Source organism: Scyliorhinus torazame, chromosome 6, assembly GCF_047496885.1.
Source record: "Scyliorhinus torazame isolate Kashiwa2021f chromosome 6, sScyTor2.1, whole genome shotgun sequence".
Lineage (NCBI taxonomy): Eukaryota > Metazoa > Chordata > Chondrichthyes > Carcharhiniformes > Scyliorhinidae > Scyliorhinus > Scyliorhinus torazame.
Genome location: NC_092712.1, coordinates 142392645 through 142417248, shown reverse-complemented (window position 1 = coordinate 142417248; position 24604 = coordinate 142392645). Strand labels below are relative to the sequence as shown.

At 46.0% G+C, this 24604-nt stretch overlaps 1 protein-coding gene across 1 annotated transcript in view; it reads left to right on the top strand.

The window, feature by feature from the left end:
- The window catches only part of LOC140425041 (polycystin-1-like protein 1), a 543547-nt gene that overhangs the window by 159016 nt on the left and 359927 nt on the right, over positions 1 to 24604 (top strand). The window contains exons 13-17 of the mRNA XM_072508831.1: positions 311 to 867; positions 3994 to 4358; positions 9460 to 9684; positions 9882 to 10001; positions 10971 to 11139. Of these exons, the coding sequence (XP_072364932.1) occupies positions 311 to 867; positions 3994 to 4358; positions 9460 to 9684; positions 9882 to 10001; positions 10971 to 11139 (1436 nt within the window). The remainder of the gene's footprint in view (positions 1 to 310; positions 868 to 3993; positions 4359 to 9459; positions 9685 to 9881; positions 10002 to 10970; positions 11140 to 24604) is intronic.

Here is a 24604-nt window from a genome sequence, read left to right as displayed (position 1 = left end):
ACTGTGGGAGGTAACCGTGCCCCCGGAGGAAACCCACGCAGATGCAGGGAGAATGTGCAAACTCCACACAGACAGTCATGCAAGGCCGGAATCCAACCCCAGTCCCTGGCGCTGTGAGACAGCAGTGCTAACCACCTTGCCGTCCTTAGTTCTATATTTGGAATTGCTCCCCGTACACCACTATTCCTTAAACCGTTCAATCCTTAAACTTGACAGCTCCTTATTTTGGGTTTGTCTTGTTTGTTGAATTTATATCATATGATGAAGAAAAAGTTTTTTTTTCATTGTCTTTACTACTCTTTGCTTTCAGTTGATTATGATGATAAACTTGACTGGTTTAATCCATATTGAGGTTGTGGCACAGAATGAAGTGAGCCATGTCAGAGCCAGCATGACAACAGTTGCTCAGTACCCTATAATGAGCATTATTGTTACGGTGGCTCGAGTGGCTCTGAACAAGGCCAGTAGCATTGTGCTTCAAATAAAACCCAAACAAGACTACATCATTGCAATAGATTACGGAGATGGAACAAACAACCTTTTCAAATCACAACATCTTGATTCCCAAACCGGCTGCTTGGATGCTTCATTTCACTGCTTGAACTTTGTTTTTTCTCATACGTATGCTGCTGTTGGTCAATACCATTTGAATGCTACCGTTTACAACAATGTCAGCACTGTTGCATCAGCAGCCATTGCTGTTGTTGAGGAGCCTATTACAGGTCTCAAACTGATTTTGAGTTCACCAAGAGTGATCAAGTTCAAAGACTACATTCATGCAACAGCATCAGTACAAACTGGCACAGAGGTTACCTTTCAGTGGATCATTTCAGTTCCTCACTCCAACCCATTTATTCTTACTCAAGAGTAAGTATAAACTGATATCATAGATATTTAATATAGGTGCTATTTGTATAAATGCACTTAATTATTTGGGATGAATGTAATGGACAGTGGTAGTCTGGCATTTATAACTGGCCTCCCGATGGTTATTCAAATCGAGTGTGATCATTATACATTTGAAACCTAAATATTTTTATAAGGAGACTTACATTTTTAAAATTCATAGTTCATGACACTGCTCCCCTACTCCACCATATAATTTGTGAAAAGCTATATATCGCTCTTGATACCTATGTGTTTATCTATTGAACTTCTTGAAGAAAATTATCCTGATTTCAAATTTGCAAGACTAATAGCACACCTTGAGTATCAGAAAAATATTAATATGTAGAGTAGTATGAAGTGATGGTATATGGTTCATGTCAATGATTCGCTGTACAGAGTTCCCAGATGCAGATATAACCATAAATGGTTTTGATAGAGGAAATAAAGAGAAACTATTTTCAATGGTAGAATGTCACTAAATGACATGGTTTAAGGTGATGGATAGTTGACGGGAGGAAATCTTTCTTTTTATGTCGCGAGTTCTTTGTGTGCTGGGATGTCATTTCCTCTGAGATTGATTAAGCGGGTTCTTGCCCGTCTGAATCTATGTTGATTATTCTTAACCAGACTGTTAACCAGTGCAGATAAGTTTATTTTTATTAATTAGTTAAATTATTTAAAATAGGATTAAATTAAGATATTGCCTATACTTGCCTATGTTTGGCTTGTCAGTCGTATGATTACGTGCACCATGGTTTACTTTCCAATTACTGTCAGGCCGGCCCCCTGTGTCTAGATGAGTGTCAATGCCTCACAAATCGTCCTGTTTTTCTTAGAATTCTAAGTGCCATGTATTCCTGAGGATGTATTATCTTTGAACCTATCTTGGATTTTCATTTTGTTTACATTGAAGTCATTACTTTTGTCCAGGTTTTTGGAGAGGACATGTTGCTCATCTCTTTCTTAGTGAATACTTGGTGCAATTAATAATTCAGAGTGCCTACTATTTATGCTATTCATCTGTTTAGACTCCATTGCATTTTTATAGTTCTTGCGTTTTGTCTGGCTGCCCTGTTACTATGAAGATACTGAAAGAAAATCTTGTTACGTTTTGCCTTAGTTACGCTTTTTATTAGAGATCTCTGATCACTCTTTTGGTATGACTTTAAATCATCCCAGTTAACACCACACCTTTTTATTTCTGACAAATTTGACATGGTCAATTTCCTCTATTTCACTTTCGATTTGTTAATCAATTGATGGCCATGCCTTTATAGTTTGAACTTGCATGCTCAGCATTATAAAGCTTTTCAGTTTGTCTTTGCTGAAGTGCTGTTGAAATGCAAGCAATGAATTAGTTTGGCTCGCTCCTGAACCAGAATGCCAGAGTGTTAAAGGTGAGCTGCATTATGTCCTTGAAAACATCCATATCCCAGATCAGAATACAAGAGTTTTAAGTAGCTTCAGTGAATAGTGTTGTGTTATTAGTCAGTGGGGATTGAATTTAAAGTGCTGAAATTGGGCTCATTTAATTAGACTGCCACTTTCTCTGCGCCCTTTCCCTTCTGACTAAAAAATAGATGTGAGCTCATACAGTTTGTGTCACAAATAGCCCTCAGGCAAAAATTATATTTTTGTTAGGAAAACAAAGGTAGTTTTAAGTGGTTTATATTTGTATTAGTAAACATTAGAAATAAGGTACGGTTTTAAGCATGTTGAATTTAATGTTTCTGATCCTGGAAGGGTAAAACCTATTCATGCTGGACAAAGGTTTTTGTTTGAGTGGGGGTTGATTAAGTTCCAACTATTTTTCTATTGTGCTTAGAAAGGGCTATGGCATGAATAATAAATAAACCAGCAGTGGTTGCTTTGCAACTGGGTTCTGGGTTGGTAGAGAAGCTTTTACGTTTTAGTTTGGCTAACTTGATTGCAGTTGGAGATGGGTAGTGAGAGTGAGAAGGCAGCTGTCTCAGCTCTGCTAGAAGCAGCTGGTTTTCAAAGGCTGAAGAGGGAACATCTCTCTCAACATTTCTAGAGGAAAAGCCATACTATGGAGTAATGGTTAACGAAACAGATCCCGGAAATTAGTTAGTTAAGGAAACTGGATAAATTAAGAGAAGTGTTCAAGAAGTCTGGAGTTAAGTGGACAAAGACCAAGGTATGGTTCAGAAGAATTCAAGGAAGAGTGAAGTATTCTGAGTTTAAGAGACAATTGCAGTAACCAGATTTAAAGTTGGCCAGCAGCCTTCAAAGCTAAATTCCCATCTGATGCAATTTCAATACAGCCTGGGAAACGAGAGGTAAAACAAGTGTGAGCAGTTTGCACAGCAGCTAAGACAAAAACCCTAAATGGGTTGGTGTAAAATCCTGGATTGGATTTACAGATAAAATTGGAGTGGAATCTTTTTTTAAAAGTGTCATTTGGAAGACCTGGTTTGGATTTCGGAATGTAAACTGTTGAGGGAACCATAATTATGGCAGAGGATTTTAAAGTGTGTTTTTTTGGGAGCGAAGTTTGGAAACTCCCACGTGACAATCATCTGGGGGATTTTAAGGAGACCTCCACAAACACTCACTTGGGGTTCAGAGTGGAGAGTGTATTTCCCCACAGTCATATTGTGTGCTCAAAAGTGACTTTGTGCAAATGAGACCATTGTAGATTAAGATGTACTTTTTAATCTGTGGTAACCCTAAAATCTGTCTGCAATTAATAAACTAAGGGGGGAGTACTGGCGCACTGTATCATCATCCAATTTTATGATGTTTAATAAATGTTTTTTTCTTGTTGCTAAAACTAATTAGTGTTGCTCTGACTCTGTTCCTCAACATCTTATATAAAAATAAAAAAAATTTACAGTCTTGAGCCAGGGCTCCATTCTGGGATGTTCTCGCCCAGTTATAACATCGAACTGGGGTTGTAACATTTTCAATAGCTTAAATCATTGCAGTATATCCAGAAATTGTATTACATATGGAAGGTAAGCAAAAATCACAAAAGGCATTCAATGAAAAATGGAATATATTTTGTAATCTTCAGTTCATTAAAATTGTTGCAAAATACACTGATAATGTTGGTCCTTGTACTAATTATTTTTTTTCTCTTAGGGATGATCTCATTAGCACGATTAACTACCAAGCACATGCAGGAGGCAACTACTATGTAAAAGTAATAATTTCCAGCCCACTATACAGCAGCCCTTTCAGTCGATTGCTTCCAGACATTGTAAAAGTAAGAACTCCAATTGTGGGTTTACAGACATTATTCCCCTTTAATACCAATAGTGCAAAGCTTCTGCTACAGCCAGATGGTAGCTATACCACTCAAATCTTGGGCTTTAGTGTTCATACCTTTTCTGAAGAAGTGAAGTTTTCGTTTGACTTTGGAGATGGTTCACCGCTACTTATTGTCAGTGGCGTACAGAGTAGCTTTGATGGTACATTTGCTTCTGGACGACACAAGTTTACCAAAGGTTGGTGTGCAGATTCTTTTTTCTTCCTTGACTCCCTCACATCAGAAACTATTATTATTTGTTTTTCCTGCCCGGATGATAAACACCCACATGAGACTTTGCAGATGCAACCAATTCTCTGTTAAATGGTATTCCAGTGGCACAGTCAGCCAAGCATTGATAAGAAGTGTATTCAATTCTGCAGTATTTTGAATGGGAAGTTTCAGATCTGCTCAGTAACTTACCATATAGAGGAAAGTAACATTGAAAGGAGAGTTAGCATGTTTGATCCCTCACACACCCCAGATGACAGAAGCCAAGCCGGGAGGATATCTTCTCAACAATGTATGTCAAGGAAACCAAATAGGAGTTGAGAAAAATATATCAATGCCACGTACGTGCAAAAATCAAAATCTTTGTGAACCGAAAATTGAGGCCGGCGCCGGGAGCCCAATGGAATATCATACTCCGGTGCCTCGACAGCGGCGTGAAAGCGTTCTATGCCGCATGTTGGCGTAGGCATGCAAATTGTACAGTAAACATTGTTGACACATCATTAAAAGGCCCACCCCTCCTGGTATTCTCTGAGTCAGTGGCGATGCTCCACCTCCGCCAGGAGGAATTACTTATGGTGAGGTTCACTTGTGGTATTTAAAATTGGGAAACAGGCACTTTGGCTGCTGAGGGAGAGAGAGGAGGTAGGTCATGTTCCTAGAGGCGCAACCATGGGATGCCGGTTCTGCCACTGGCTGGGGGGGCGGGGGGGGATATGCCAGGGCTGGGGTGAGTAACGGGTGGTGGGGGGAGGGGCGTGACAAGGGGACGGGGCATGGAGTTGGGGTGACCCCGCATGACCGCGGTGTCCAGGCATGGACCAGCATTGCCGTGGCCTGCAAGGCAGCCATCTTGCTGCGCACACTACTGACAACCCACCATGGCCAATATTTGCCATATGAGTGCCCCCACCCACAACAGGGCGCCACACTGCCGGCGGGGCCTCGCGTGGCCCAGCCAAGAGGGACGCTCACAGTGGAGCCTACAGGAGTGTGCTGGACGGGGGCTGCAGATGTACCCCTGGCAAGGGTCGCGCCAGCCACTGGTACCCTTTGCTGGCAGGGTTGGGTGCCGGGGCCAGACAGTGCAGTGCAGAGGGCAGAATGTCAGGGGAACGGCCGGGGGTGGGGATGGGAGAGGACAATGTAGGAGGAGGGGGATGTGCAGGGGCAGAGGCTGCAGTGCAGGCCGGGGCCACCGTTTCGACCATTGGACCTGATTGGGCAAGGGGGTATGCATCGTGCTGACATGTCTGCCTTTCACCTCCTGCAGACAATGGATTTCAGTATACAAACAGGAATGGTTAGCATCGACCTTGCCACCGCAACCATGGGGGATGCACTGAGGCTGTACGAGCAGGAGCTACGCGGGGAGAGCCCTGCAGCAGCGGGGCTTGCCTCAGCGGAACAGTAGCCGGCCGGTGAGGATGGAGAGTCGGCTGCCCAACAGGCCGAGGCAGAGGTGGGAAGGAGGCGCCGCATTAGGCCACATGTGTACCGCCAGTGCCTGTCCTTGAAGGGTGTGTCGCAGAAGTCTGGCTGAGCAGGAAGAGCATACGGCATATCTGCCGCATCATGGCGCACTTGTAACCGCAGGTGTATGGGGGAAGAACACCTGTTCCCAGTGGCCGTCAAGGTGATAGCCGCCCTGAACTTTTTCGCCATAGTGTCTTTCCAGGTGCCGAGTGGGGACCTGTCTGGGACCTCGCAGATATCGGTCCACAGGTGCATCCATGCCATAACTGAGGCCCTGTATGCCAAGTCAGCAGAATATATCAGTTCCAACGTGGACCGAGCCCACCAAGCTGCCTGGACAGCGGGATTCGCCGCGATACCCCATGTCTCGGGGTTGATCGGCAGGGTGCCTGTCCTCCTACGAGCACCAGCGCATGAGGGATCTTCACGATTTGATTTGATTTGATTTGATTTATTGTCACATGTACCGAAGCACAATGAAAAGTATTTTTTTGCAGCCAAGGAACGTACACAGTACGTACATAGTCGACAGAAGAATAATCAACAGGGAACATTGACAAATTGACAAATGGTACATCGACAAAACAGTGATTGGTTACAGTGCGGAACAAGGGGCCAAACAAAGCAAATACATGAGCAAGAGCAGCATAGGGTGACATGAATAGTGTTCTTACAGGGAACAGATCAGTCTGAGGGGGAGTCATTGAGGAGTCTTGTAGCTGTGGGGAAGAAGCTGTTCCTATGTCTGGATGTGCGAGTCTTCAGACTTCTATACCTTCTGCCTGATGGAAGGGTCTGGAAGAAGGCAATGCCTGGGCGGGAGGTGTCTCTGATAATACTGTCTGCCTTCCTTAGGCAGCGAGAGGTGTATACAGAATCAATGTGCGGGTGGCAAGTTTGTGTGATGCATTGGGCTGAGTTCACCACACTCTGCAGTTTCTTGCGATCTTGGACCGAGCAGTTGCCATACCAAGCTGTGATGCAGCCAGATAGGATGCTCTCTCTCGCACATCTGTAGAAGTTTGTGAGAGTCGATGCAGACATGCCAAATTTCTTTGAACTGAGTAGGGTACCACTCCATGAATGTGCAGCTCGTGTGTGACCATCATTCACGTCTGTGCCTGATACCCAGGCAATGCCTTCATCCTGACATACTCGCTGGTTCCCGAAACATTTGAGGTGCTCCCTCGGGTGAGGGATTGGCTCTTTGGGTGACAGCAGTTATCTGCTGCGGTCGTGGCTCGTGATGCCTATCCGGAGGCCAAGACTTATGCGGAGACCCGCTACAACGATGCCCATGCCGCGACCAGGGCCTTGATCGAGCAGAGCTTTGGCGTCCTGAAGATGCGGTTCAGGTGCCTGGACCATTCTAGAAGAGTCCTATAATATAGTTTCAGGAGGGTCTCCCACATGGTGGCATGCTGCGTCCTCCACAACATCATGCAGCAGAGGGGTGATGTATTGGAGGAGGGGGTGAATGCCTGGCCTCTTCCGGTGAGTAGGGTGTGGAGGAGAGCCAGGATAGGCAGGCCATGCAGTCCGGGCAACCACAGGAGGCAGCACAACGGGTGCGCCAGGGCAGCCGTGCGCAGGATGCTCCAATCGACAGGTTCACCGACTAGGGGGCTTGGCTGACGGCAGCACAAACATCCTGTGCCCCCCCACTGACCGACCACCCCCTCCTATGTCCACCATCTTGCACCACCGCTGCCCTCTCCCCATCCCACACACTTGCACCCTCCTCCATGATTCCTACCTGCGTCACGCTGGGTTGCGGGCCCTGGGTTGTCAGTATCAGCGGGTCTGGTCCATGGGATGGAATGTAATGACAATGAGCTCTGCAATGAGCTCTGCCACGGTTGACAATGTCTGACTTTTGCCCATGGTAGCTCTTTCTCCCGTCGCCTGGGTGATCTCTGCATGCGATCTAGCCATTCCATCGGACCCTTAGGGTGGCAGAGATGGGAACGGGGTTGGAAGGATGGGAGGGAGGAAGGCGGGACCGAGTACCAGGGCGACATGCGGTTGCTGACCTACGGGCCCTGTCCTGTGCCCACCAACTGCAGCCCATCCCTCACACATTTCTGACAGTGCACAGTGGCAGGTTGGACCGTTTCTGAACAGATGAACATGTTTCTACAGGTCTGTGCCCTTGCCTCCATTGCTTTCCTATGTGCTGCACCCATACTACCTACACAGACGTGGGAAGAATGTGTAAACTTCTCACAGTCACCCGAGGTCGGAATTGAACCCGGGTCCCTGTGAAGCATCAATGTAACCACTGTGTCACTATGCCACCCCATTACAAAGGATATAATAGCAGAGCATTTAGAAATACATAATATAATCAAGCAGAGTCAGCATGGCTTTATGAAGGGAAAATAATGGCTGACAAATGTATTATGATTAGTTGAGGTGGTTAACGAGCAATATATATATATATATATATATAGGGGAACCAGTAGATGTAATATATGTGTAATTCCAAAAAGTGTTCAATAAGGGACAAAAGGCTGTTTAATAGATAACAGCCTATGTTGTTGGGGGTAGAATATTAGTATGGATAGAGATGTTTTCAGGATGACACCTGTAACTAGTGGAGTACTACAGGGATCAGTGCAGGGGCCTCAATTATTTACAATATATTAATGACATGGACAAGGGAAGTGAATGTACTATTGCCAAATTTGCAGGTGATGCAAAAGTAGGAGGAAATGGAAATGCTGTGGATGACACAAAAGAGGCGACAGAGGTGGATTAAATGAACGGGTAAAAACCTAGCAGATGGAATATAATGTAGGAAAATGTGACGTTATGCACTTTGGTAGGAACAATAAAGGAGCTGAATATTATTTAAATGGAGAAAGACTGCAGAAGGGTATTGGGTATTCTTGTGCATAAATCATAAAAAGTTAGCATGCAAGTTTAGCGAGTAATTGGGAAGGCAAATTGAATATTGGCATTTATTTCAAAGAGATAGGAGTATAAAAATAAGGAAATAAAAGCAAATTACTGCTGATGCTGGAATCTGAAACAAAAACATAAAATACTGGACCATCTCAGCAAGTGTGACAAGGAGAAGGGAGCAAACCTTTCGAGTCTGGATGACTCTTTGTCAAAGCTACAGAGAACTGAAAATAGGGTCAGATTTTTCTGTAGTGGAAAAGTGTGGAGCAGTGGGACTGGATAAGGACCAGCCCCTATCTAGCCCCACTGTTGGCCCCCTATCCAGCCCCACGTCTCTGCACCTCTGACCCTTTGAGCTATTGCAGTGATGTGGCAATGACAAAAGACCTGATTGGTGTACTTCGAAAATGGAGCTGCAGGAAAGATATGAATTGCAGTAAAGATGTGCTGGGATTTGGGAGGTGACAACACATTCAAGGACTTTTGAGGTTGGAGAAGCAAGGGAAGCAGGAAATGGGATAAACGATATGCCATATTCTTTGAAAAGATTCCTTTGCAGTTAGGGTTATTTCAATTATTTCAATGAGTTTTTAGTAATCTGTTTTCAGCTCAGTAATTTATTTGTAAATACCTTCCTATATTTTGCTGATGATCTTGTCACCTATATTTGAAACTTCCTTTCACAGAGGGTGTGTTCTACATCATCGTCTCAAGTTTCAATGAGTTCTACAATGCTACGAATGAGCTTGGTGCTTATTATGTGCAAATGGTACCGGAAGGCCTGTTGCTGATCATGAATTCTAGTGTGATTCACAAAAATGAAGTAATTCTCTTCAGCGCATTACTGAGTAAAGGAACTGATGTAACATACTGCTGGAATATGGGTGATCAGACTTCCTATGTAGATGAAGGTAAATAAGTAAGCGTTGCACTGGCAAAAGGCTTTATATCTCTTAAAGACATTTGATTTCTGCTATCCACATATAGACAAAACAGAATAGGGCTTCAATGCACTCAAAAGCACTAAATGTTTAAAGAGCACGTTTGTCGAATTTCACTATGGTTCTTTTTGTGTAACTGATGTTTGGAACTCGTTTCTGTGTTTCAGGTCCTATAATTAAGCACAAATTTTTGTCTGCTGGAATTTACAATGTCACAGTAAATGCACGGAATAAAGTGGGGCTGGTCTCGACCTACGTCAATGTAGCAGTACTTTACAGAATGCAGCGTATGAAAAACTTCTATTGTCTCATACACATGAGTTGAATAGGACATGTTTAAGAAGAGCATATAATGACTCTGGGAGAGGACGGGTTAAGCCAGCTGATTGATGCACTGACTTAACATCCTGCTTTTTGCATCTGGAATGAGAGTTTAACAGTAGACAAGCTGGTGAGATGAAAGTCTCCATTTCTTGGTGATCAGAAGGTTCCTCCACAAAATGAGTTTTGCCATTTTGAACATGGTTTCCAGTGTTCCTGTACCCACATATTAAACTGTTCCAAATTTGACACTATTGTTAACCTTGATCAGAGAAACCACAAACAAATAGCTTAAGTAGAAAATCAAAAATTTCTATTCAATTCAAAGGTTTGGACTAATGCATATTGTTGGGATAAAGCAGAGAATGCTTCACTCGACAGCTGGTTCTGTTTCTCTTCATTTGGGGGTGTTTGATATTCACCTGCACTGTCCAAAATGGAAACCCAGTCTATGGGATTCTGCTGCCAGGGCTCTCCTGAGGCTATTAAATTGTAGATATTCCAGCCTGATAGCTGCCAGTGAATCAGTACCTGGAGGATTGGTAGCCACTACTGGTATTGTACTGGGGCCTACTTGGTGGATCGGCAATAGACCCTCCAGAGACCATTAGGATTCTCTCCCCCCCCCCCCCCCCCCCCCCCAATCTCCTTTCTTTATACCGGGTCCTTCTGTGGGCTCACAAGTGCATGTAAACCAGCCTCTAACCACCCTCAGCTGGAGGCTGCAGGCTAACCCAACAGGATTTGTTGGGCGGTTGGCAAATCTCCCACCTGTCGCTGGCTGAATACCAGCGGCGGTCTGATGAGACCCTTAAATGACCTTTAAGAGGCTACTTGGGGACCTCAGTTGGCCTCTGGACTGAATTCTGGTTATTACTATTAGATAACAGAATTAATCACAGTATTTAACGAATCAACTTTATATTGTTTTACAGCCGTTTCTATCTCCACAAACAAGTCTATATATGCTACCTATTCTGATATCGTGTTTACAGCAATAACTACAGAGGATGACCCATTGCAGTTTGTTTGGTATTTTGGAGATAAACCCCCAGTGAAAACTGCATCAAGAAGTATAACCACAAGATATTCAATTCCAGGGAGGTAAAAACAAACTACTGAAATTGGTTGATTTAATTTCACACTATTCTAATGTTCTGTACCTCTTATCCAAGACCGTGATGTAAAATCACAAGTTGTGTTCAGATCTCTCCAAAGAACAGACCATAGGCCTGAAATTCTGATGAATCTTCTCTGCCAGCAGAGGTTTGGTTGAGTGGGAGCATTCTCCAACTTTGCCGAGGCAGCCCACGACTCTAAGGGCACCTCAGCAGCAAAGGTTGCAAATGGGTTAGCAGCAACTGGATTGGCCGACAACTGATTTGTTAGGAGCGTCCCAAGGCCTTGATCAAGCTAAAACATTAAAAAGGGAGAAAGAACCTTATACTCCTGAGGGAGGCTTTTAGTTGAAAAATAAAGATATTTGATTCGCCCCCTCCTTGAATTACTTGCTTTATTCCAAACAACATTATGGGTAGATCTCCACCACATGGACTGCAGTGGTTCAAGAAGGTGGTTAATCATCACCTTCTTAAAGATGGGCATTAAATGTTGGCTGAGGCAGTGATGCCTACAGCCCATGAAAAAATAAATAAGATTCAGTTCACACTCTAGGACCTCCCGGGAGTTCTGAACTGGCATGATGTTCGACCTTGTAGGTACACACAGGTAAAATCCCTGGGTAACTTGGCAACTTCCCCAGTCATGCTCCCTTCGCATGAGAGGCAAGCCATGAAAGGCTCACTACCCTCCCGTCAGAATTTGAGACTGGCGGAATCAGAGCAGAATCCAAACACAAATTCCTTTTTTAAAAATAAATTTAGAGTACCTAATTCATTTTTTCCAATTAAGGGGCAATTTAGAGTGACCAATCCACCTACCCTGCACATCTTTGGGTTGAGGGGGCGAAACCCACGCAAACACGGGGAGAATGTGCAAACTCCACACAGACAGTGACTTAGAGCCGGGATCGAACCTGGGACCTCGGCGCCGTGAGGCAGCAGTGCTATCCACTGTGCCACCCTGCTGCCCTCCAACCCCAAATTACTGTCAGTTAATCTGCTGCCTTGGGCCCCGTTGGAACTTTGGGCCTGAGCTGTTGATAATTTCAGGAATTTTGTTCTTGCGCAGCCAGTTTAGACCTGTGGTAAACCTGCTTCAAGGTTAAACACACGTCTGTCAAATAATTCCTTTGAGAGTTTTTGTCAAAAATGACACACGTGAGCCATCTTGAGGGCAAATTTAGGAATTGACTGAGATAGAGATACCTGATGGACAAAAAAAGTAGCTCGATTCAGCTAGTAATTATTAATGAGGAAGCAATAAGTTGCAGAAAATTGAGCAACCATATTTTTTAATCCAGGCCAGTCTTGAATCCAAAAATAACAGACAAATTGTACTTAACTGGCTTTTTGAGGCTGGTTGGAGCCGTAATTGTTTTTCCAAATGGCTGCAAATTTACCAATAGAATTAACATTTGAAAATAAGGAGTTCCTGTTTGGCTGAGCCTTTCTCTCTGCCTAATTTGTATACCATTGATCAAGGGAGTGCAAGAAATTGTAGAATTTCAAATGCACATCAAGTTTCTGCATAGTTAAAAATAATTGTGCGTGAAGCTGACTCTGCTTACAAAATTGGCCATGCTCCCAGTAAATATCATTACTATTGTATGTTTCTGCTAATTATGCCCATTTGTGGACTTTCAAGAAGGTTTTTAAAGTTACCTTTTGGTGCAAGGGGCAGTACAGGTATCTTTCAAAAGTCGTTGAATATGTATTTTTTAATTAATTAAATTGCTGTATTGACCACTGTACATCAATGTACCTCAGTAAATGGCACTCTATAGTTTTTTAAATCATTTTTGGCTATTTAAAATTGAGTTAGTGGCATGTAGTGGTTTAGATGCCAATTAGGATGGTTATTTTGTTTGTGATTACCTCACTTTCTGTATCCATCAACTTGCACCATGTTACCAGAAATATTTCAAGCAAAACATTTTTAAAAAAATTTGTTTTAGAACACTGCCTCACTGCAATGGTTCATGGCAGATTTTACTTTCGGTTATATGCTATTAAGTTTGAGAAAATGAAATCTTGTCAAAATTAATGCAATTTGTGTGTATTGTGTACCTGGATTGCTGATTGAACCCAAGCAAAAACTCAGGGCCATGTTTCCTGTGAAGAAAAAAAAGCAATTCAGGCTAACATAGTAACTTCAGAGGGGCAGCACGGTAGTACAGTGGTTAGCACAGTTGCTTCACAGCTCTAGGGCCCCAGGTTCGATTCCCGGCTTGGGTCACTGTCTGTGTGGGGGTCTGCACGTTCTCCCCGTGTCTGTGTGGGTTTCCTCCGGGTGCTCCGGTTTTCTCCCACAGTCCAAAGATGTGCAGTTTAGGTGGATTGGCCATGCTAAATTGCCCTTCGTGTCCAAAAAGGTTAGGTGAGGTTACTGGGTTACGGGGATAGGTTGGACGCGTGGGCTTAAGTGGGATGCTCTTTCCAAGAGCCGGTGCAGACTCGATGGGCCGAATGGCCTCCTTCTGCACTGTAACTTCAATGTAAACAGTTTCATCAAATCGATGAAAGGTCGTCAACCTGAAACATGTCCCAAATTTTCTGATCAGTGCAGCACTGCTGTCTCCAATGCTGATCAGACTAATGATCACAGAGGACACGTCTACTTTTTACAGCACGTGCTGCCTTGTCCTAAGTATTTAAAGGTACAGCCTTTTAATGAATGACTGAGTGGGTGGTCGGTGACTGAGTGAGTCGTCGGGCTGGGGATAGTCTGGTTTTCTCGGGATACTCTGATCAGCTCAGGAAGGTAATTGGCTTGTCATGGTGTTGTTGGACCAGGTGGGGAGGAGTAGTCGGGTTTGGTCAGTTTTGGTGGGCAATGTGGAAGGTACTCAGGATGGGTTGGGTCATGGGAACAGCCAGGTGGTCTTTGTTGAATGAATCCAAGGTAGTTGACAGCTTCAAGTTCTGAGGTATGCACATCACCAACATTCTGCCCTGGTCAACCCAATGACCAAGAAAGCCCAACACCTATCCGTCCTCAGGAAACTAAGGAAATTGAGCATGTCCACACTGACTCTTACCAATGTTCACAGATGAACCATAGAAAGCATCCTATCTGGCTGCATCACAGCCTGATATGGCAACTCAGGACAGACAGCGTTGTCATCTCTGGTTTGTTGCCGTTGCCACGTGATAGCGAGGCTAGGAATAGGGAGAGAGTGCAGTTGAACACGTGGCTGCAGGAATGGTGTAGGAGGGAGGGCTTCAGGTATTTGGATAATTGGAGCGCATTCTGGGGAAGGTGGGACCTGTAGAGCAGGACGGGTTGCATCTGAACCAGAGGGGCACCAATATCCTGGGAGGGAGGTTTTCTAGTACTCTTCGGGGGCGGGGGAGGTTTAAACTAATTTGGCAGGGGAATGGGAACTGGATTTGTAGTCCAGCAATTAAGGTAGCCGATGTTCAGGACGCCAAAGCATGTAGTGACGCAGTGGGGAAGGTAACACTGACAAAGGAGAGTACTTGCAGGCACGGAGATGGGTTGAACGCAAGAAGCATCAGGAATAAGGTGGGTGAACTTAAGGCATGGATCGGTACTTGGGACTACGATGTGGTGGCCATCACGGAAACTTGGATAGAAGAGGGGCAGAAATGGTTGTTGAGGTTCCTGGTCATAGATGTTTCAATAAGATTACGGAGGGTGATAAAAGAGGTGTGGGGGGGGGGGGGGGGGGGGGTGGTGGCATTGTTAATTAGAGATAGTATAACAGCTGCAGAAAGGCAGTTCGAGGAGGAACTGCCGACTGAGGTATTATGGGTTGAAGTCAGAAATAGGAAAGGAGCAGTCACCTTGTTGGGAGTTTTCTATAGGGCCCCCCAATAGCAGCAGATACTAGGAACAGATTGGGAAACAGATTTCAGAAAGGTGCAGAAGTCACAGGGTAGTAGTCATGGGTGACTTCAACTTCCCAAAAATTGAGTGGAAACTCTTTAGATCAAATAGTTTGGATGGGGTGGTGTTTGTGCAGCGTGTCCAGGAAGCTTTTCTAACACAGTATGTAGATTGTCCGACCAGAGGGGAGGCCATATTGGATTTGGTACTTGGTAATGAACCAGGGCAAGTGATAGATTTGTTAGTGGGGGAGCATTTTGGAGATAGTGACCACAATTCTGTGACTTTCACTTTAGTAATGGAGAGGGATAGGTGCGTGCAACAGGGCAAGGTTTACAATTGGGGGAAGGGTAAATACGATGCTGTCAGACAAGAACTGAAGTGCATAAGTTGGGAACATAGGCTGTCAGGGAAGGACACAGTTGAAATGTGGAACTTGTTCAAGGAACAGATACTACGTGTCCTTGATATGTATGTCCCTGTCAGGCAGGGATGAGATGGTCGAGTGAGGGAAGCATGGTTGACAAGAGAGGTTGAATGTCTTGTTAAGAGGAAGAAGGATACTTATGTAAGGCTGAAGAAACAAGGTTCAGACTGGGCGCTGGATGGATACAAGATAGCCAGGAGGGAACTTAAGAAAGGGATTAGGAGAGCTAAGAGAGGGCATGAAAATGTTTTGGCGGGTAGGATCAAGGAAAGCCCCAAGGCCTTTTACACATATGTGAGAAATATGAGAATGACTAGAGCGAGGGTAGGTCCGATCAAGGATACTAAGGGAGATTGTGTATTGAGTCTGAAGAGATAGGAGAGGTCTTGAATGAGTACTTTTCTTCAGTATTTACGAATGAGAGGGGCCATATTGTTGGAGAGGACAGTGTGAAACAGACTGGTAAGCTCGAGGAGATACTTGTTAGGAAGGAAGATGTGTTGGGCATTTTGAAAAACTTGAGGATAGATAAGTCCCCCGGGCCTGATGGGACAGATCCAAGGATTCTATGGGAAGCAAGAGATGACATTGCAGAGCCGTTGGCAATGATCTTTTCATCCTCACTGTCAACAGGAGTGGTACCAGGGGGTTGGAGAGTGGCGAATGTCATGCCCCTGTTCAAAAAAGGGACTAGGGATAACCCTGGGAATTACAGGCCAGTTAGTCTTACTTCGGTGGTAGGCAAAGTAATGGAAAGGGTCCTGAGGGATAGGATTTCTGAGCATCTGGAAAGACACTGCTTGATTAGGGATAGTCAGCACAGATTTGTGAGGGGTAGGTCTTGCCTCACCAGTCTTATTGAATTCTTTGAGGAGGTGACCAAGCACGTGGATGAAGGTAAAGCAGTGGATGTAGTGTACATGGATTTTATTAAGGCATTTGATAAGGTCCCCCATGGTAGGCTTATGCAGAAAGTAAGGAGGCATGCGATAGTGGGAAATTAGGATATTAGGGAATTTTGCCAGTTGGATAACGAACTGGCTAACCGATAGAAGTCAGAGAGTGGTGTTGGATGGCAAATATTAAGCCTGGAGTCCAGTTACCAGTGGCGTACCGCAGGGATCAGTTCTGGGTCCTCTGCTGTTTGTGATTTTCATTAATGACTTGGATGAGGGAGTTGAAGAGTGGGTCAGTAAATTTGCAGACGATATGAAGATTGGTGGAGTTGTGGATAGTGAGGAGGGCTGTTGTCAGCTGCAAAGAGACATAGATAGGATGCAGAGCTCGGCTGAGAAGTGGCAGATGGAGTTTAACCCTGAAAAGTATGAGGTTGTCCATTTTGGAAGGACAAATATGAATGCGGAATACAGGGTTAACGGTAGGGTTCTTGGCAATGTGGAGGAGCAGAGAGATGTTGGGGTCTATGCTCATAGATCTTTGAAAGTTGCCACTCAAGTGGATAGAGCTGTGCAGAAGGCCTATGGTGTGCTAGCGTTCATTAGCAGAGGGATTGAATTTAAGAGCCGTGAAGTGAAGCTGTACAAAACGGTGGTAAGGCCACATTTGGAGTACTGTGTACAGTTCTGGTCGCCTCATTTTAGGAAGGATGTGGAAGCTTTGGAAAAGGTGCAAAGGAGATTTACCAGGATGTTGCCTGGAATGGAGAGTAGGTCTTATGAAGAAAGGTTGAGGGTGCTCGGCCTTTTCTCATTAGAACGGAGAAGGATGAGGGGCGACTTGATAGAGGTTTATAAGATGATCAGGGGAATAGATAGAGTAGACAGTCAGAGACTTTTTCCTCGGGTGGAACAAACCATTACAAGGGGACATAAATTTAAGGTGAATGGTGTAAGATATAGGGGGGATGTCCGAGATAGGTTCTTTACCCAGAGAGTAGTGGGGGCACGGAATGCACTGTCTGTGGAAGTAGTTGAGTCGGAAACATTAGGGACCTTCAAGCGGCTATTGGATAGGTACATGGATTACGGTAGAATGCTGGGGTGTAGATTGATTTGTTCTTAATCTAGGACAGTTCGGCACAACATCGTGGGCTGAAGGGCCTGTTCTGTGCTGTATTTTCTATGTTCTAACTGCTTGGTCCAAGACTGTAAGAAACTACAGAGAGTCGTGAACACAGCCCAGTCCATCACGCGAACCCACCTCCCATCCATTGACTCTGTCTGCATCTCCCGCTGCCTTATGAAAACGGGCAGCATATTCAAAGATCCCTCCCACCTGTTATTCTCTCTTCCAACCTCTTCCATCGGGCAGGAGATGCAAAAGTCTGAGAACATGTGCCTTGCGATGCCCTATTATGTATTTCCTTTTAATTTTATTTTATTTTCATGTACTTAAAGATCTGTTTCAGCTGCTCACAGAAAAATACTTTTCACTGTACCTCGGTACACATGACAATAAAGAAATCCAATCCCCCCATCACCTGGAAGTGGTCTGCCTGGGATGGGTGGGAATCCAGGACCACCATGCCCGTGGAGGCTGAGGCAGGGATTTGGGGGTCGGCCGGCATTGCAGAAGAAAGTGCCAGAGACGTCATATTTCCCAGGCGCAATGTTTTTTAATGTGATACATATCTGTCCCCAACTGCCCTTAGCTCTTGATGGTGCCACCCCTTTCCCCTCCAGTGCCTTCTCAGTGACCCTCGATCTGCTCAGCCTTCCGTGCTCTACTGCTGCATCTAGGTGTGTCCCCAGGATGCACATGGAGGCAGCCTGCTGCTTACCGCGCCCCGTGGTCTTCAGTGCATCTGGCGGGCGTCCTCTGAGGACTCTGGTGCTGGAGAGCCCCTGCCTTCTTGCCAGCGTCACATGCTTCGTCATGCCACCCAGTTCCGGTGGCTGACTCCAAGATGTGTGTGTGTGTGGGCGGGGGGGGGGGGGGGGGGGGCACGGTCGGGGGAGCTGGTGGTTTCTGTCATCACTCTGTAGCGTGGTTCTGGGTTGGCAAAGAGGGCCCCCCCTTCCAGCCGGTGCCAATAGGACCGTGGGGGTCAGCAGATGGATTGAACCTTGGCTGCCCCTGCGTCATCTAGCTCTGCCAACCTTGATGGCCCCCCAATGTCTGCAGCATGGTGTCGATGCTCCCCAGTTACCGGAATATGCTCTGGAGCACCCTGGCAATGCCCACCTGAGATTGGAACATGCTCCACAGCACCCCAGAAAGGTCCACTTGGGACTGGGACATGTTCCCCAGCAAGTCGGATAAGCTGTCGAGGTACTCAGCCATGGCTGTCACTGATTGAGCTACGCTTTGGATACCACCACTGACGTCATGCACCAGATTTTTCACTGCGGTCGCCACCAGTGTTTGTCTCAGTGCCATGCATTGTCGGTGCTATCTCCTGTCTCCATAGCCTCTGGGACTTGTCGAATCGGCTGTAGACCTGCTGGAGTATCACTGACATCCCCCTCTGAATATACGGCCGCACCCTATCATTTGCATCATCTCCGGGTACACCTGGTTCAGAGGCTCTACATCTGACTGGGACCCAGCTGGGTCCTAGAATTCAGTAGACCTCTAACTGCTGTCTTGCCTGGGCGTTCCTGCCTCCACCTGAAGTGCATCAGCAACTGTGTGGTGCTCATTAGAATGTGCCCCAGATACCTGGCCATCACTGATGCCCACCAAAACTTCCTGATGATAAGGGCTCTACTTTTAGTGGCATTCCTAGGTTGTTGCTATGGTCTTTGTTCTCTTCGAACCAGCGTTTTTACTTGCTCTCCTGACTTTTTCTGGATTAGTCTCATAACCTCTTCCTCCCACGATCAAATGTTCTGTTGACAGTACTTAATTGGTTATGGGGCCAGAGCCACTTCTTGATGTGCGATGGGAACTCGCACAGTGTTTTTTAGCTTTACAGTTTCACCTCATTTTTGCAGTATGTAGGTCTTGCCCATCATCTCAAACATTTTGCCAACATTTGAATTTACCAGTGGCCTTCCTTGTTATCGCTACAAAGCTACATTCCTCCATTCACTGGACCTTACTGGTATGTACCTTACATTGGTACTGACGTTCTGTAGTTGTCCTTCGGGTAAAATAGCCTTATCCTATATTTCGGTATCAATTGTCATCCAGTCCCCTATCTATCATGTTTTGCTTCTCAGAATGGTCAACCATTTGAGTATGTGAGGTGCAGAAGTGTCTCACCATCCATTAATTCTCAGATTCTACAAGTTTCAATCTCGATTAACCAAGATGAATGTACTTAATAGTTTAACTATTATGTTGGAGAATTTCTGCATTTCTACCACACCATATCATTTTACCCGATCCTTTTGTCTCTTTCTGACTATCTCTTATATAGTACACTGTATCCCCAGGATTAAAGTTTATTTCTGCAACTCTTATGCAATGCTGTAAGGCTGACTGGATTTTCTCTGAGACTTGTGCCTTGATGAATGCCCTTCTCCCTGCATGTAGGGCATTCAAGTGCGCAGAAAAGACAGAACTAATTGGAATCCTCTCCAAGGCCAGGGGATGAACACACACACTGAAGGTATTTTTGGATTTCTTCCAAAGACCAACTGATACGGACTACCACCCTTAGCCGTTTGAAGTGAATTCTTCACATGAACTGCCAGATGCCAGCTTGCAGTTTGGTTGGCCAGCTAAGATTTTATGGAGTGTCTCATCAATCACTGCATTACTTCTTTCACAAAGGCCATTATTGAAAGGAATTTCAGCAGCAGTGTTCATCACTATAATGTTCGTATTTTTGCACGTCTCTGAATTCACCATATGCAAATAGTTATGCACCAATATCAGTTAGGAATTTAGCTGGTGCCTCCGTCCTGTCCCTGTCTATTTATCGTGATTATATCCACAATCGCTCTTTTGTCTTTACTATGTGTTATGGGCGTTTTCAGAACCCCAAAATGTATCATGAAGTTCAACCCCCCCCCCCCCTTTTAATGTATTTGTTGCTTTTCCTAGCACACGGCTTGTTCCCTAGGTGTGGGATTACAATTATGGACACGTGGGTTTTTAAACACAAAATAATATTTATTCCATGAACTCAACTTAACATCTTAAATAAACATTGGATCTCTTAACACCCCTTACTTCAAAGATAACACCGAAAATATTGCAATAGTAAATAATTCCTCAAAATGTTTCTTCAAACTTCTAAGAGACTTAACACCTTTAAACAGTATCACATCAGGTTAAAGGCTTTACTATTATGAGTTTAAATCACCCAAATGATCCAGAGATAGTCTTTCATGGCAGAGATCCAGCTCACTGCAAACACAGACACTCCCAAGCTCTTTTCAAACTGCAGCTCTCTGGAAACACACAAGCTGCTTTTTCAAACTGAAACTTCAAAATGGCTGATCTAAAGCCCAGCTCCACCCACTCTCTGACATCACTGTTTTCTTAAAGGTACATTGCTTAAACATCCATGTCTTAAAGGTACTCTCACATGACACTGTGAATTACTGTAGAAAGACTCAATCACATTGCCATGTATATGAAATGTAAAATGAAAATGCTTCCATCCTTTTCCAAGACATTTCCATTCATGGCTTCTACTGCATTAAAGTCTCTTGCAATCAAGATACGTAAAATTAAATGTGATGGTGTCCACTAATACCTCTTATATGTATCGCATTTTTATTTAGCAATCTCTAAAGTTTTATGTACTCATCATCAACTATCCATGCAACCTTTAGTAAGAGTTTTAATCTGTGACAAGAGGGAGAGAAAATTGCTGACATAACTTGACAGTTTCTTGTTTTCTCCAATCCGTATTACCTGATGCCAGTAGCACTTCTTTTAACTTTCTGATAAGGAATGCTAGGTTTTGTTAAAGGGGAGCAATAATGCCCTGATCGGGTAAATTGCATATCTGCAGACTTTTTATAGAAAATTGCTTTTTCATTTTCAATGTCTAATTATATTTGTGCCTTTTTCATGGATGATTTGCCCCTTAGATATTGCATTTTCACGAACAAAGTGGCTTGCCCTAGCTATTCTACAGAATCACTATTCTTTTCAGTGATCTTAATTTGTTGTCATCCCAGAACCTAAAGCAGTATAACTTCCATATTCCTTAACCTTACTTTGATCTTTACCATTGAATGAATCCAAATAACATTTCAACCAACTGTGCATTTGTAACCATTGTCCAACATTGTGCAATTAAATGAATCTACGGCTAGTGCATACATTACGTGACTGAGGCTTCTTGTAATCAGTACAGTTCCTCAGACTGGTCAATGTCATCAGCTTCCCCCTTCTGAACCTTCCATGTTGTCCATTGCGTTGAATACCTTGTTGTTCCCTTTTGGACAATTTACCGTGTAATGATATTTCAAATCACATCTGAAACACTTGCGGCAGTATTCTCCGTTCCTGAGAGTAAGTATTGATGCTGGGGCAGGATTCGCGGACTTCTGTGACTGCAAAACTGGCGCTGCACCTGCGCCACGTGAAACACAATTAATTCCAAGGAGAAACGATGCGGTGTTCACCGAATTTGTGATTGACACTCAGGAGGCTGACAAGCTGCAGCCGCATATACACATTTTACTCCCCACACACACCATCCCAGCCAACAAGATGGCAGCGACGAGAGCGGTGCCCCATTTTGCGGACGCCGAGCTGGAGACCCTCCTGGACGCAGTGGAGGAGAGGCAAGCAACCCTGTACCCTGGTCCGAGAAGGAGGCTGCCAACAGCTGCCGTTTTCCGTGCCTGGCACAGGTGGCAGAGGCAGTCAGCGCCGTGAGCAAATCCATCCGGACCGGCCAACAATGCCGGAAAAAACTGCACAACCTCCTCAGGGTGGTCAGGGTGAGTAGGCATCACTGTGCCCCTGGCACCAATATGTGTCCCAAAGACCCGTAACCCTAAACCCCTCCCATCCGGAGGTGATTTGAATCCCCACCCTGCACCACATGACGGCACCCATGCCGGCCACTGTGGCTGGGTGCTCTGGCCACTGGAGCCACCAGCTTACCCTCCCCCTGGCTGCCCATAACAGCCGGGAGCAGGAAAAGACTGGAAGGGGGTCCGCGTCCAATCAGGGCACCCGGGCCTGGGCCCTGGATGTGGTCGGCAGGCCTGAGGAAAGGGCAGTACCAGGGTGGAGATCGGCTCAGGCAAGGAGGTGAGACCCTGCTGAGTTGCGGTTCCCCATGACATGTGTGTCAATCCCCCCAACACCACCCTCATCCCCACACCACCACCTCACCCCCACTCCACACTGCCCTCCCCACCCCCACTGACTCGAGACCAGGGCAGTGCGGTAGCACAAGTGGCTATCACTGTGGCTTCACAGCGCCAGGGTCCCAGGTTCGATTCCCCACTGGCTGTGGGAATCTGCACATTCTCCCCGTGTCTGCGTGGGTTTCCTCCGGGTTATCTGGTTTCCTCCCACAGTCCAAAGACGTGCAGGTTAGGTGGACTGGCCATGCTAAATTGCCCTTCGTGCCCAAAAAGGTTAGGAGGGTTTATTGGGTTACGGGATAGAACATAGAACATACAGTGCAGAAGGAGGCCATTCGGCCCATCGAGTCTGCACCGACCCACTTAAGCTCTCACTTTCTCCCTATCCCCGTAACCCAATAACCCTTTCTAACCTTTTTTGGTCACTAAGGGCAATTTATCGTGGCCAATCCACCTGCTGATAGGGTGGAAGTGAGGGAAGATAGGGGCCCAGCAGATAGGGTGGAAGTGAGGGCTTAAGTGGGTCGGTGCAGACTCGATGGGCCGAATGACCTCCATCTGCACTGTATATTCTTCATTCTAGGACATTGCAGAGCTCGAGTCCGAGGATGGCACTGATTTCCCGAAATAGCTGTCCTGAACACACTCCACCGTCCCAGAGACACTCACCTCGGTTACACACTTTAGTGAAGAGGCTTCTGGGACACTATCTGCTGTGCACCACACACATGCTCTGGTACAGCCGGTGGAGGTAGGAACAGCCGAGGGGCAGACGGTTGGAGGACGGGCTGACCCCAGGGTCTAGCTGCCTTGCAGAGCGGTTATGGGCTTCTGGAATGGACTGTCCCATCGATCGTGGCGATGCAATCGCAGAGCCAGGGACTGCATGAGGGGTTGTCGGCAAGCATCAAGCACCTGCAGGCGCAGGTGGAGGACTCCAACTGCGTGCAGGAGCAGGAGGTGGGGCAGGCCATGTGCGACGGCCTCCTGTGCTTGTCCACCCCCATATCCTTTCCAACCTCGCCCTCCCCCACATCCCCTTCATCGGACAAGGATTGGCGCTCATCCTCCTCCTCCTCCAGCACAACACCCTGTGCGATGTTGTGGAGGACTCAGCAGGCCGCGACGATGCGGGAAACCCTCCCAGCGCCATATTGGAGAGCCCCTCCAGAACGGTCGAGGCAGCTGAATCTCCTCTTCAGGAGGCCGAAGCACCGCCAGTCATGCTCCTGGTCGCGGCATAGGCATTGTTGTAGCAGGTCCCCGCATCAGTCTGTGGCTTCCAGAAAGGCGTCAGTAGCCATGACCGCAGTGGACAACCCCTGTTGCCCAGGAGCCATCCCCTCGGCTGGGGGTGTGCCTTGAAGAGGCAGGAAATGGTCAAGTATGCCAGGAGGAAGCCGTCGTGCACACTGACCGGGTATTGGGCGCAGACGTGCAAGGTGCGCATCTGATGGTCACACATGAGCTGCAAATTCATCACGTGGAACCCGTTACGGTTTGTGTAGAGCAGCCTGTCATCTGCAGATGCACGTAGGGGAGACAGGTCCCCACTCGCCGCCTGGAAGGAGCCCGTGGCGTAAACGTTCAGCACCACCAGGAGTGGGTATCTTCCCCCATTCCCCCACGTTTCTAGGTGCACCATGATCTGGCAGATATGTTGCACCATCCCCCTGCTCAGCTGGAGTCTTCAACGGCATGTCCAGTCTGGTAGGTCCTCAAATAATGGGCGCTGCCGGTACACACGAGGCCTCATGCGGCACCTCCTTTGCACCTCCTCCTCCTCCTCCTCTTCGGCCTGTTGGATGGCTGGCTCTTCATCCTCAACAGCTGCCTCCTGATCCTCTGGGGCACATTCCGCTGCTGCATGCTCGCTGCTGCAGCTTCCTGCTCCTCGAGCAGCTCCAGCTCGTATAGCCGCAGTGCATCCCCCAGGGCTGCGGCAACCAGCAGGAAGGCCACCATTTTTGGGTGTATTCCAATA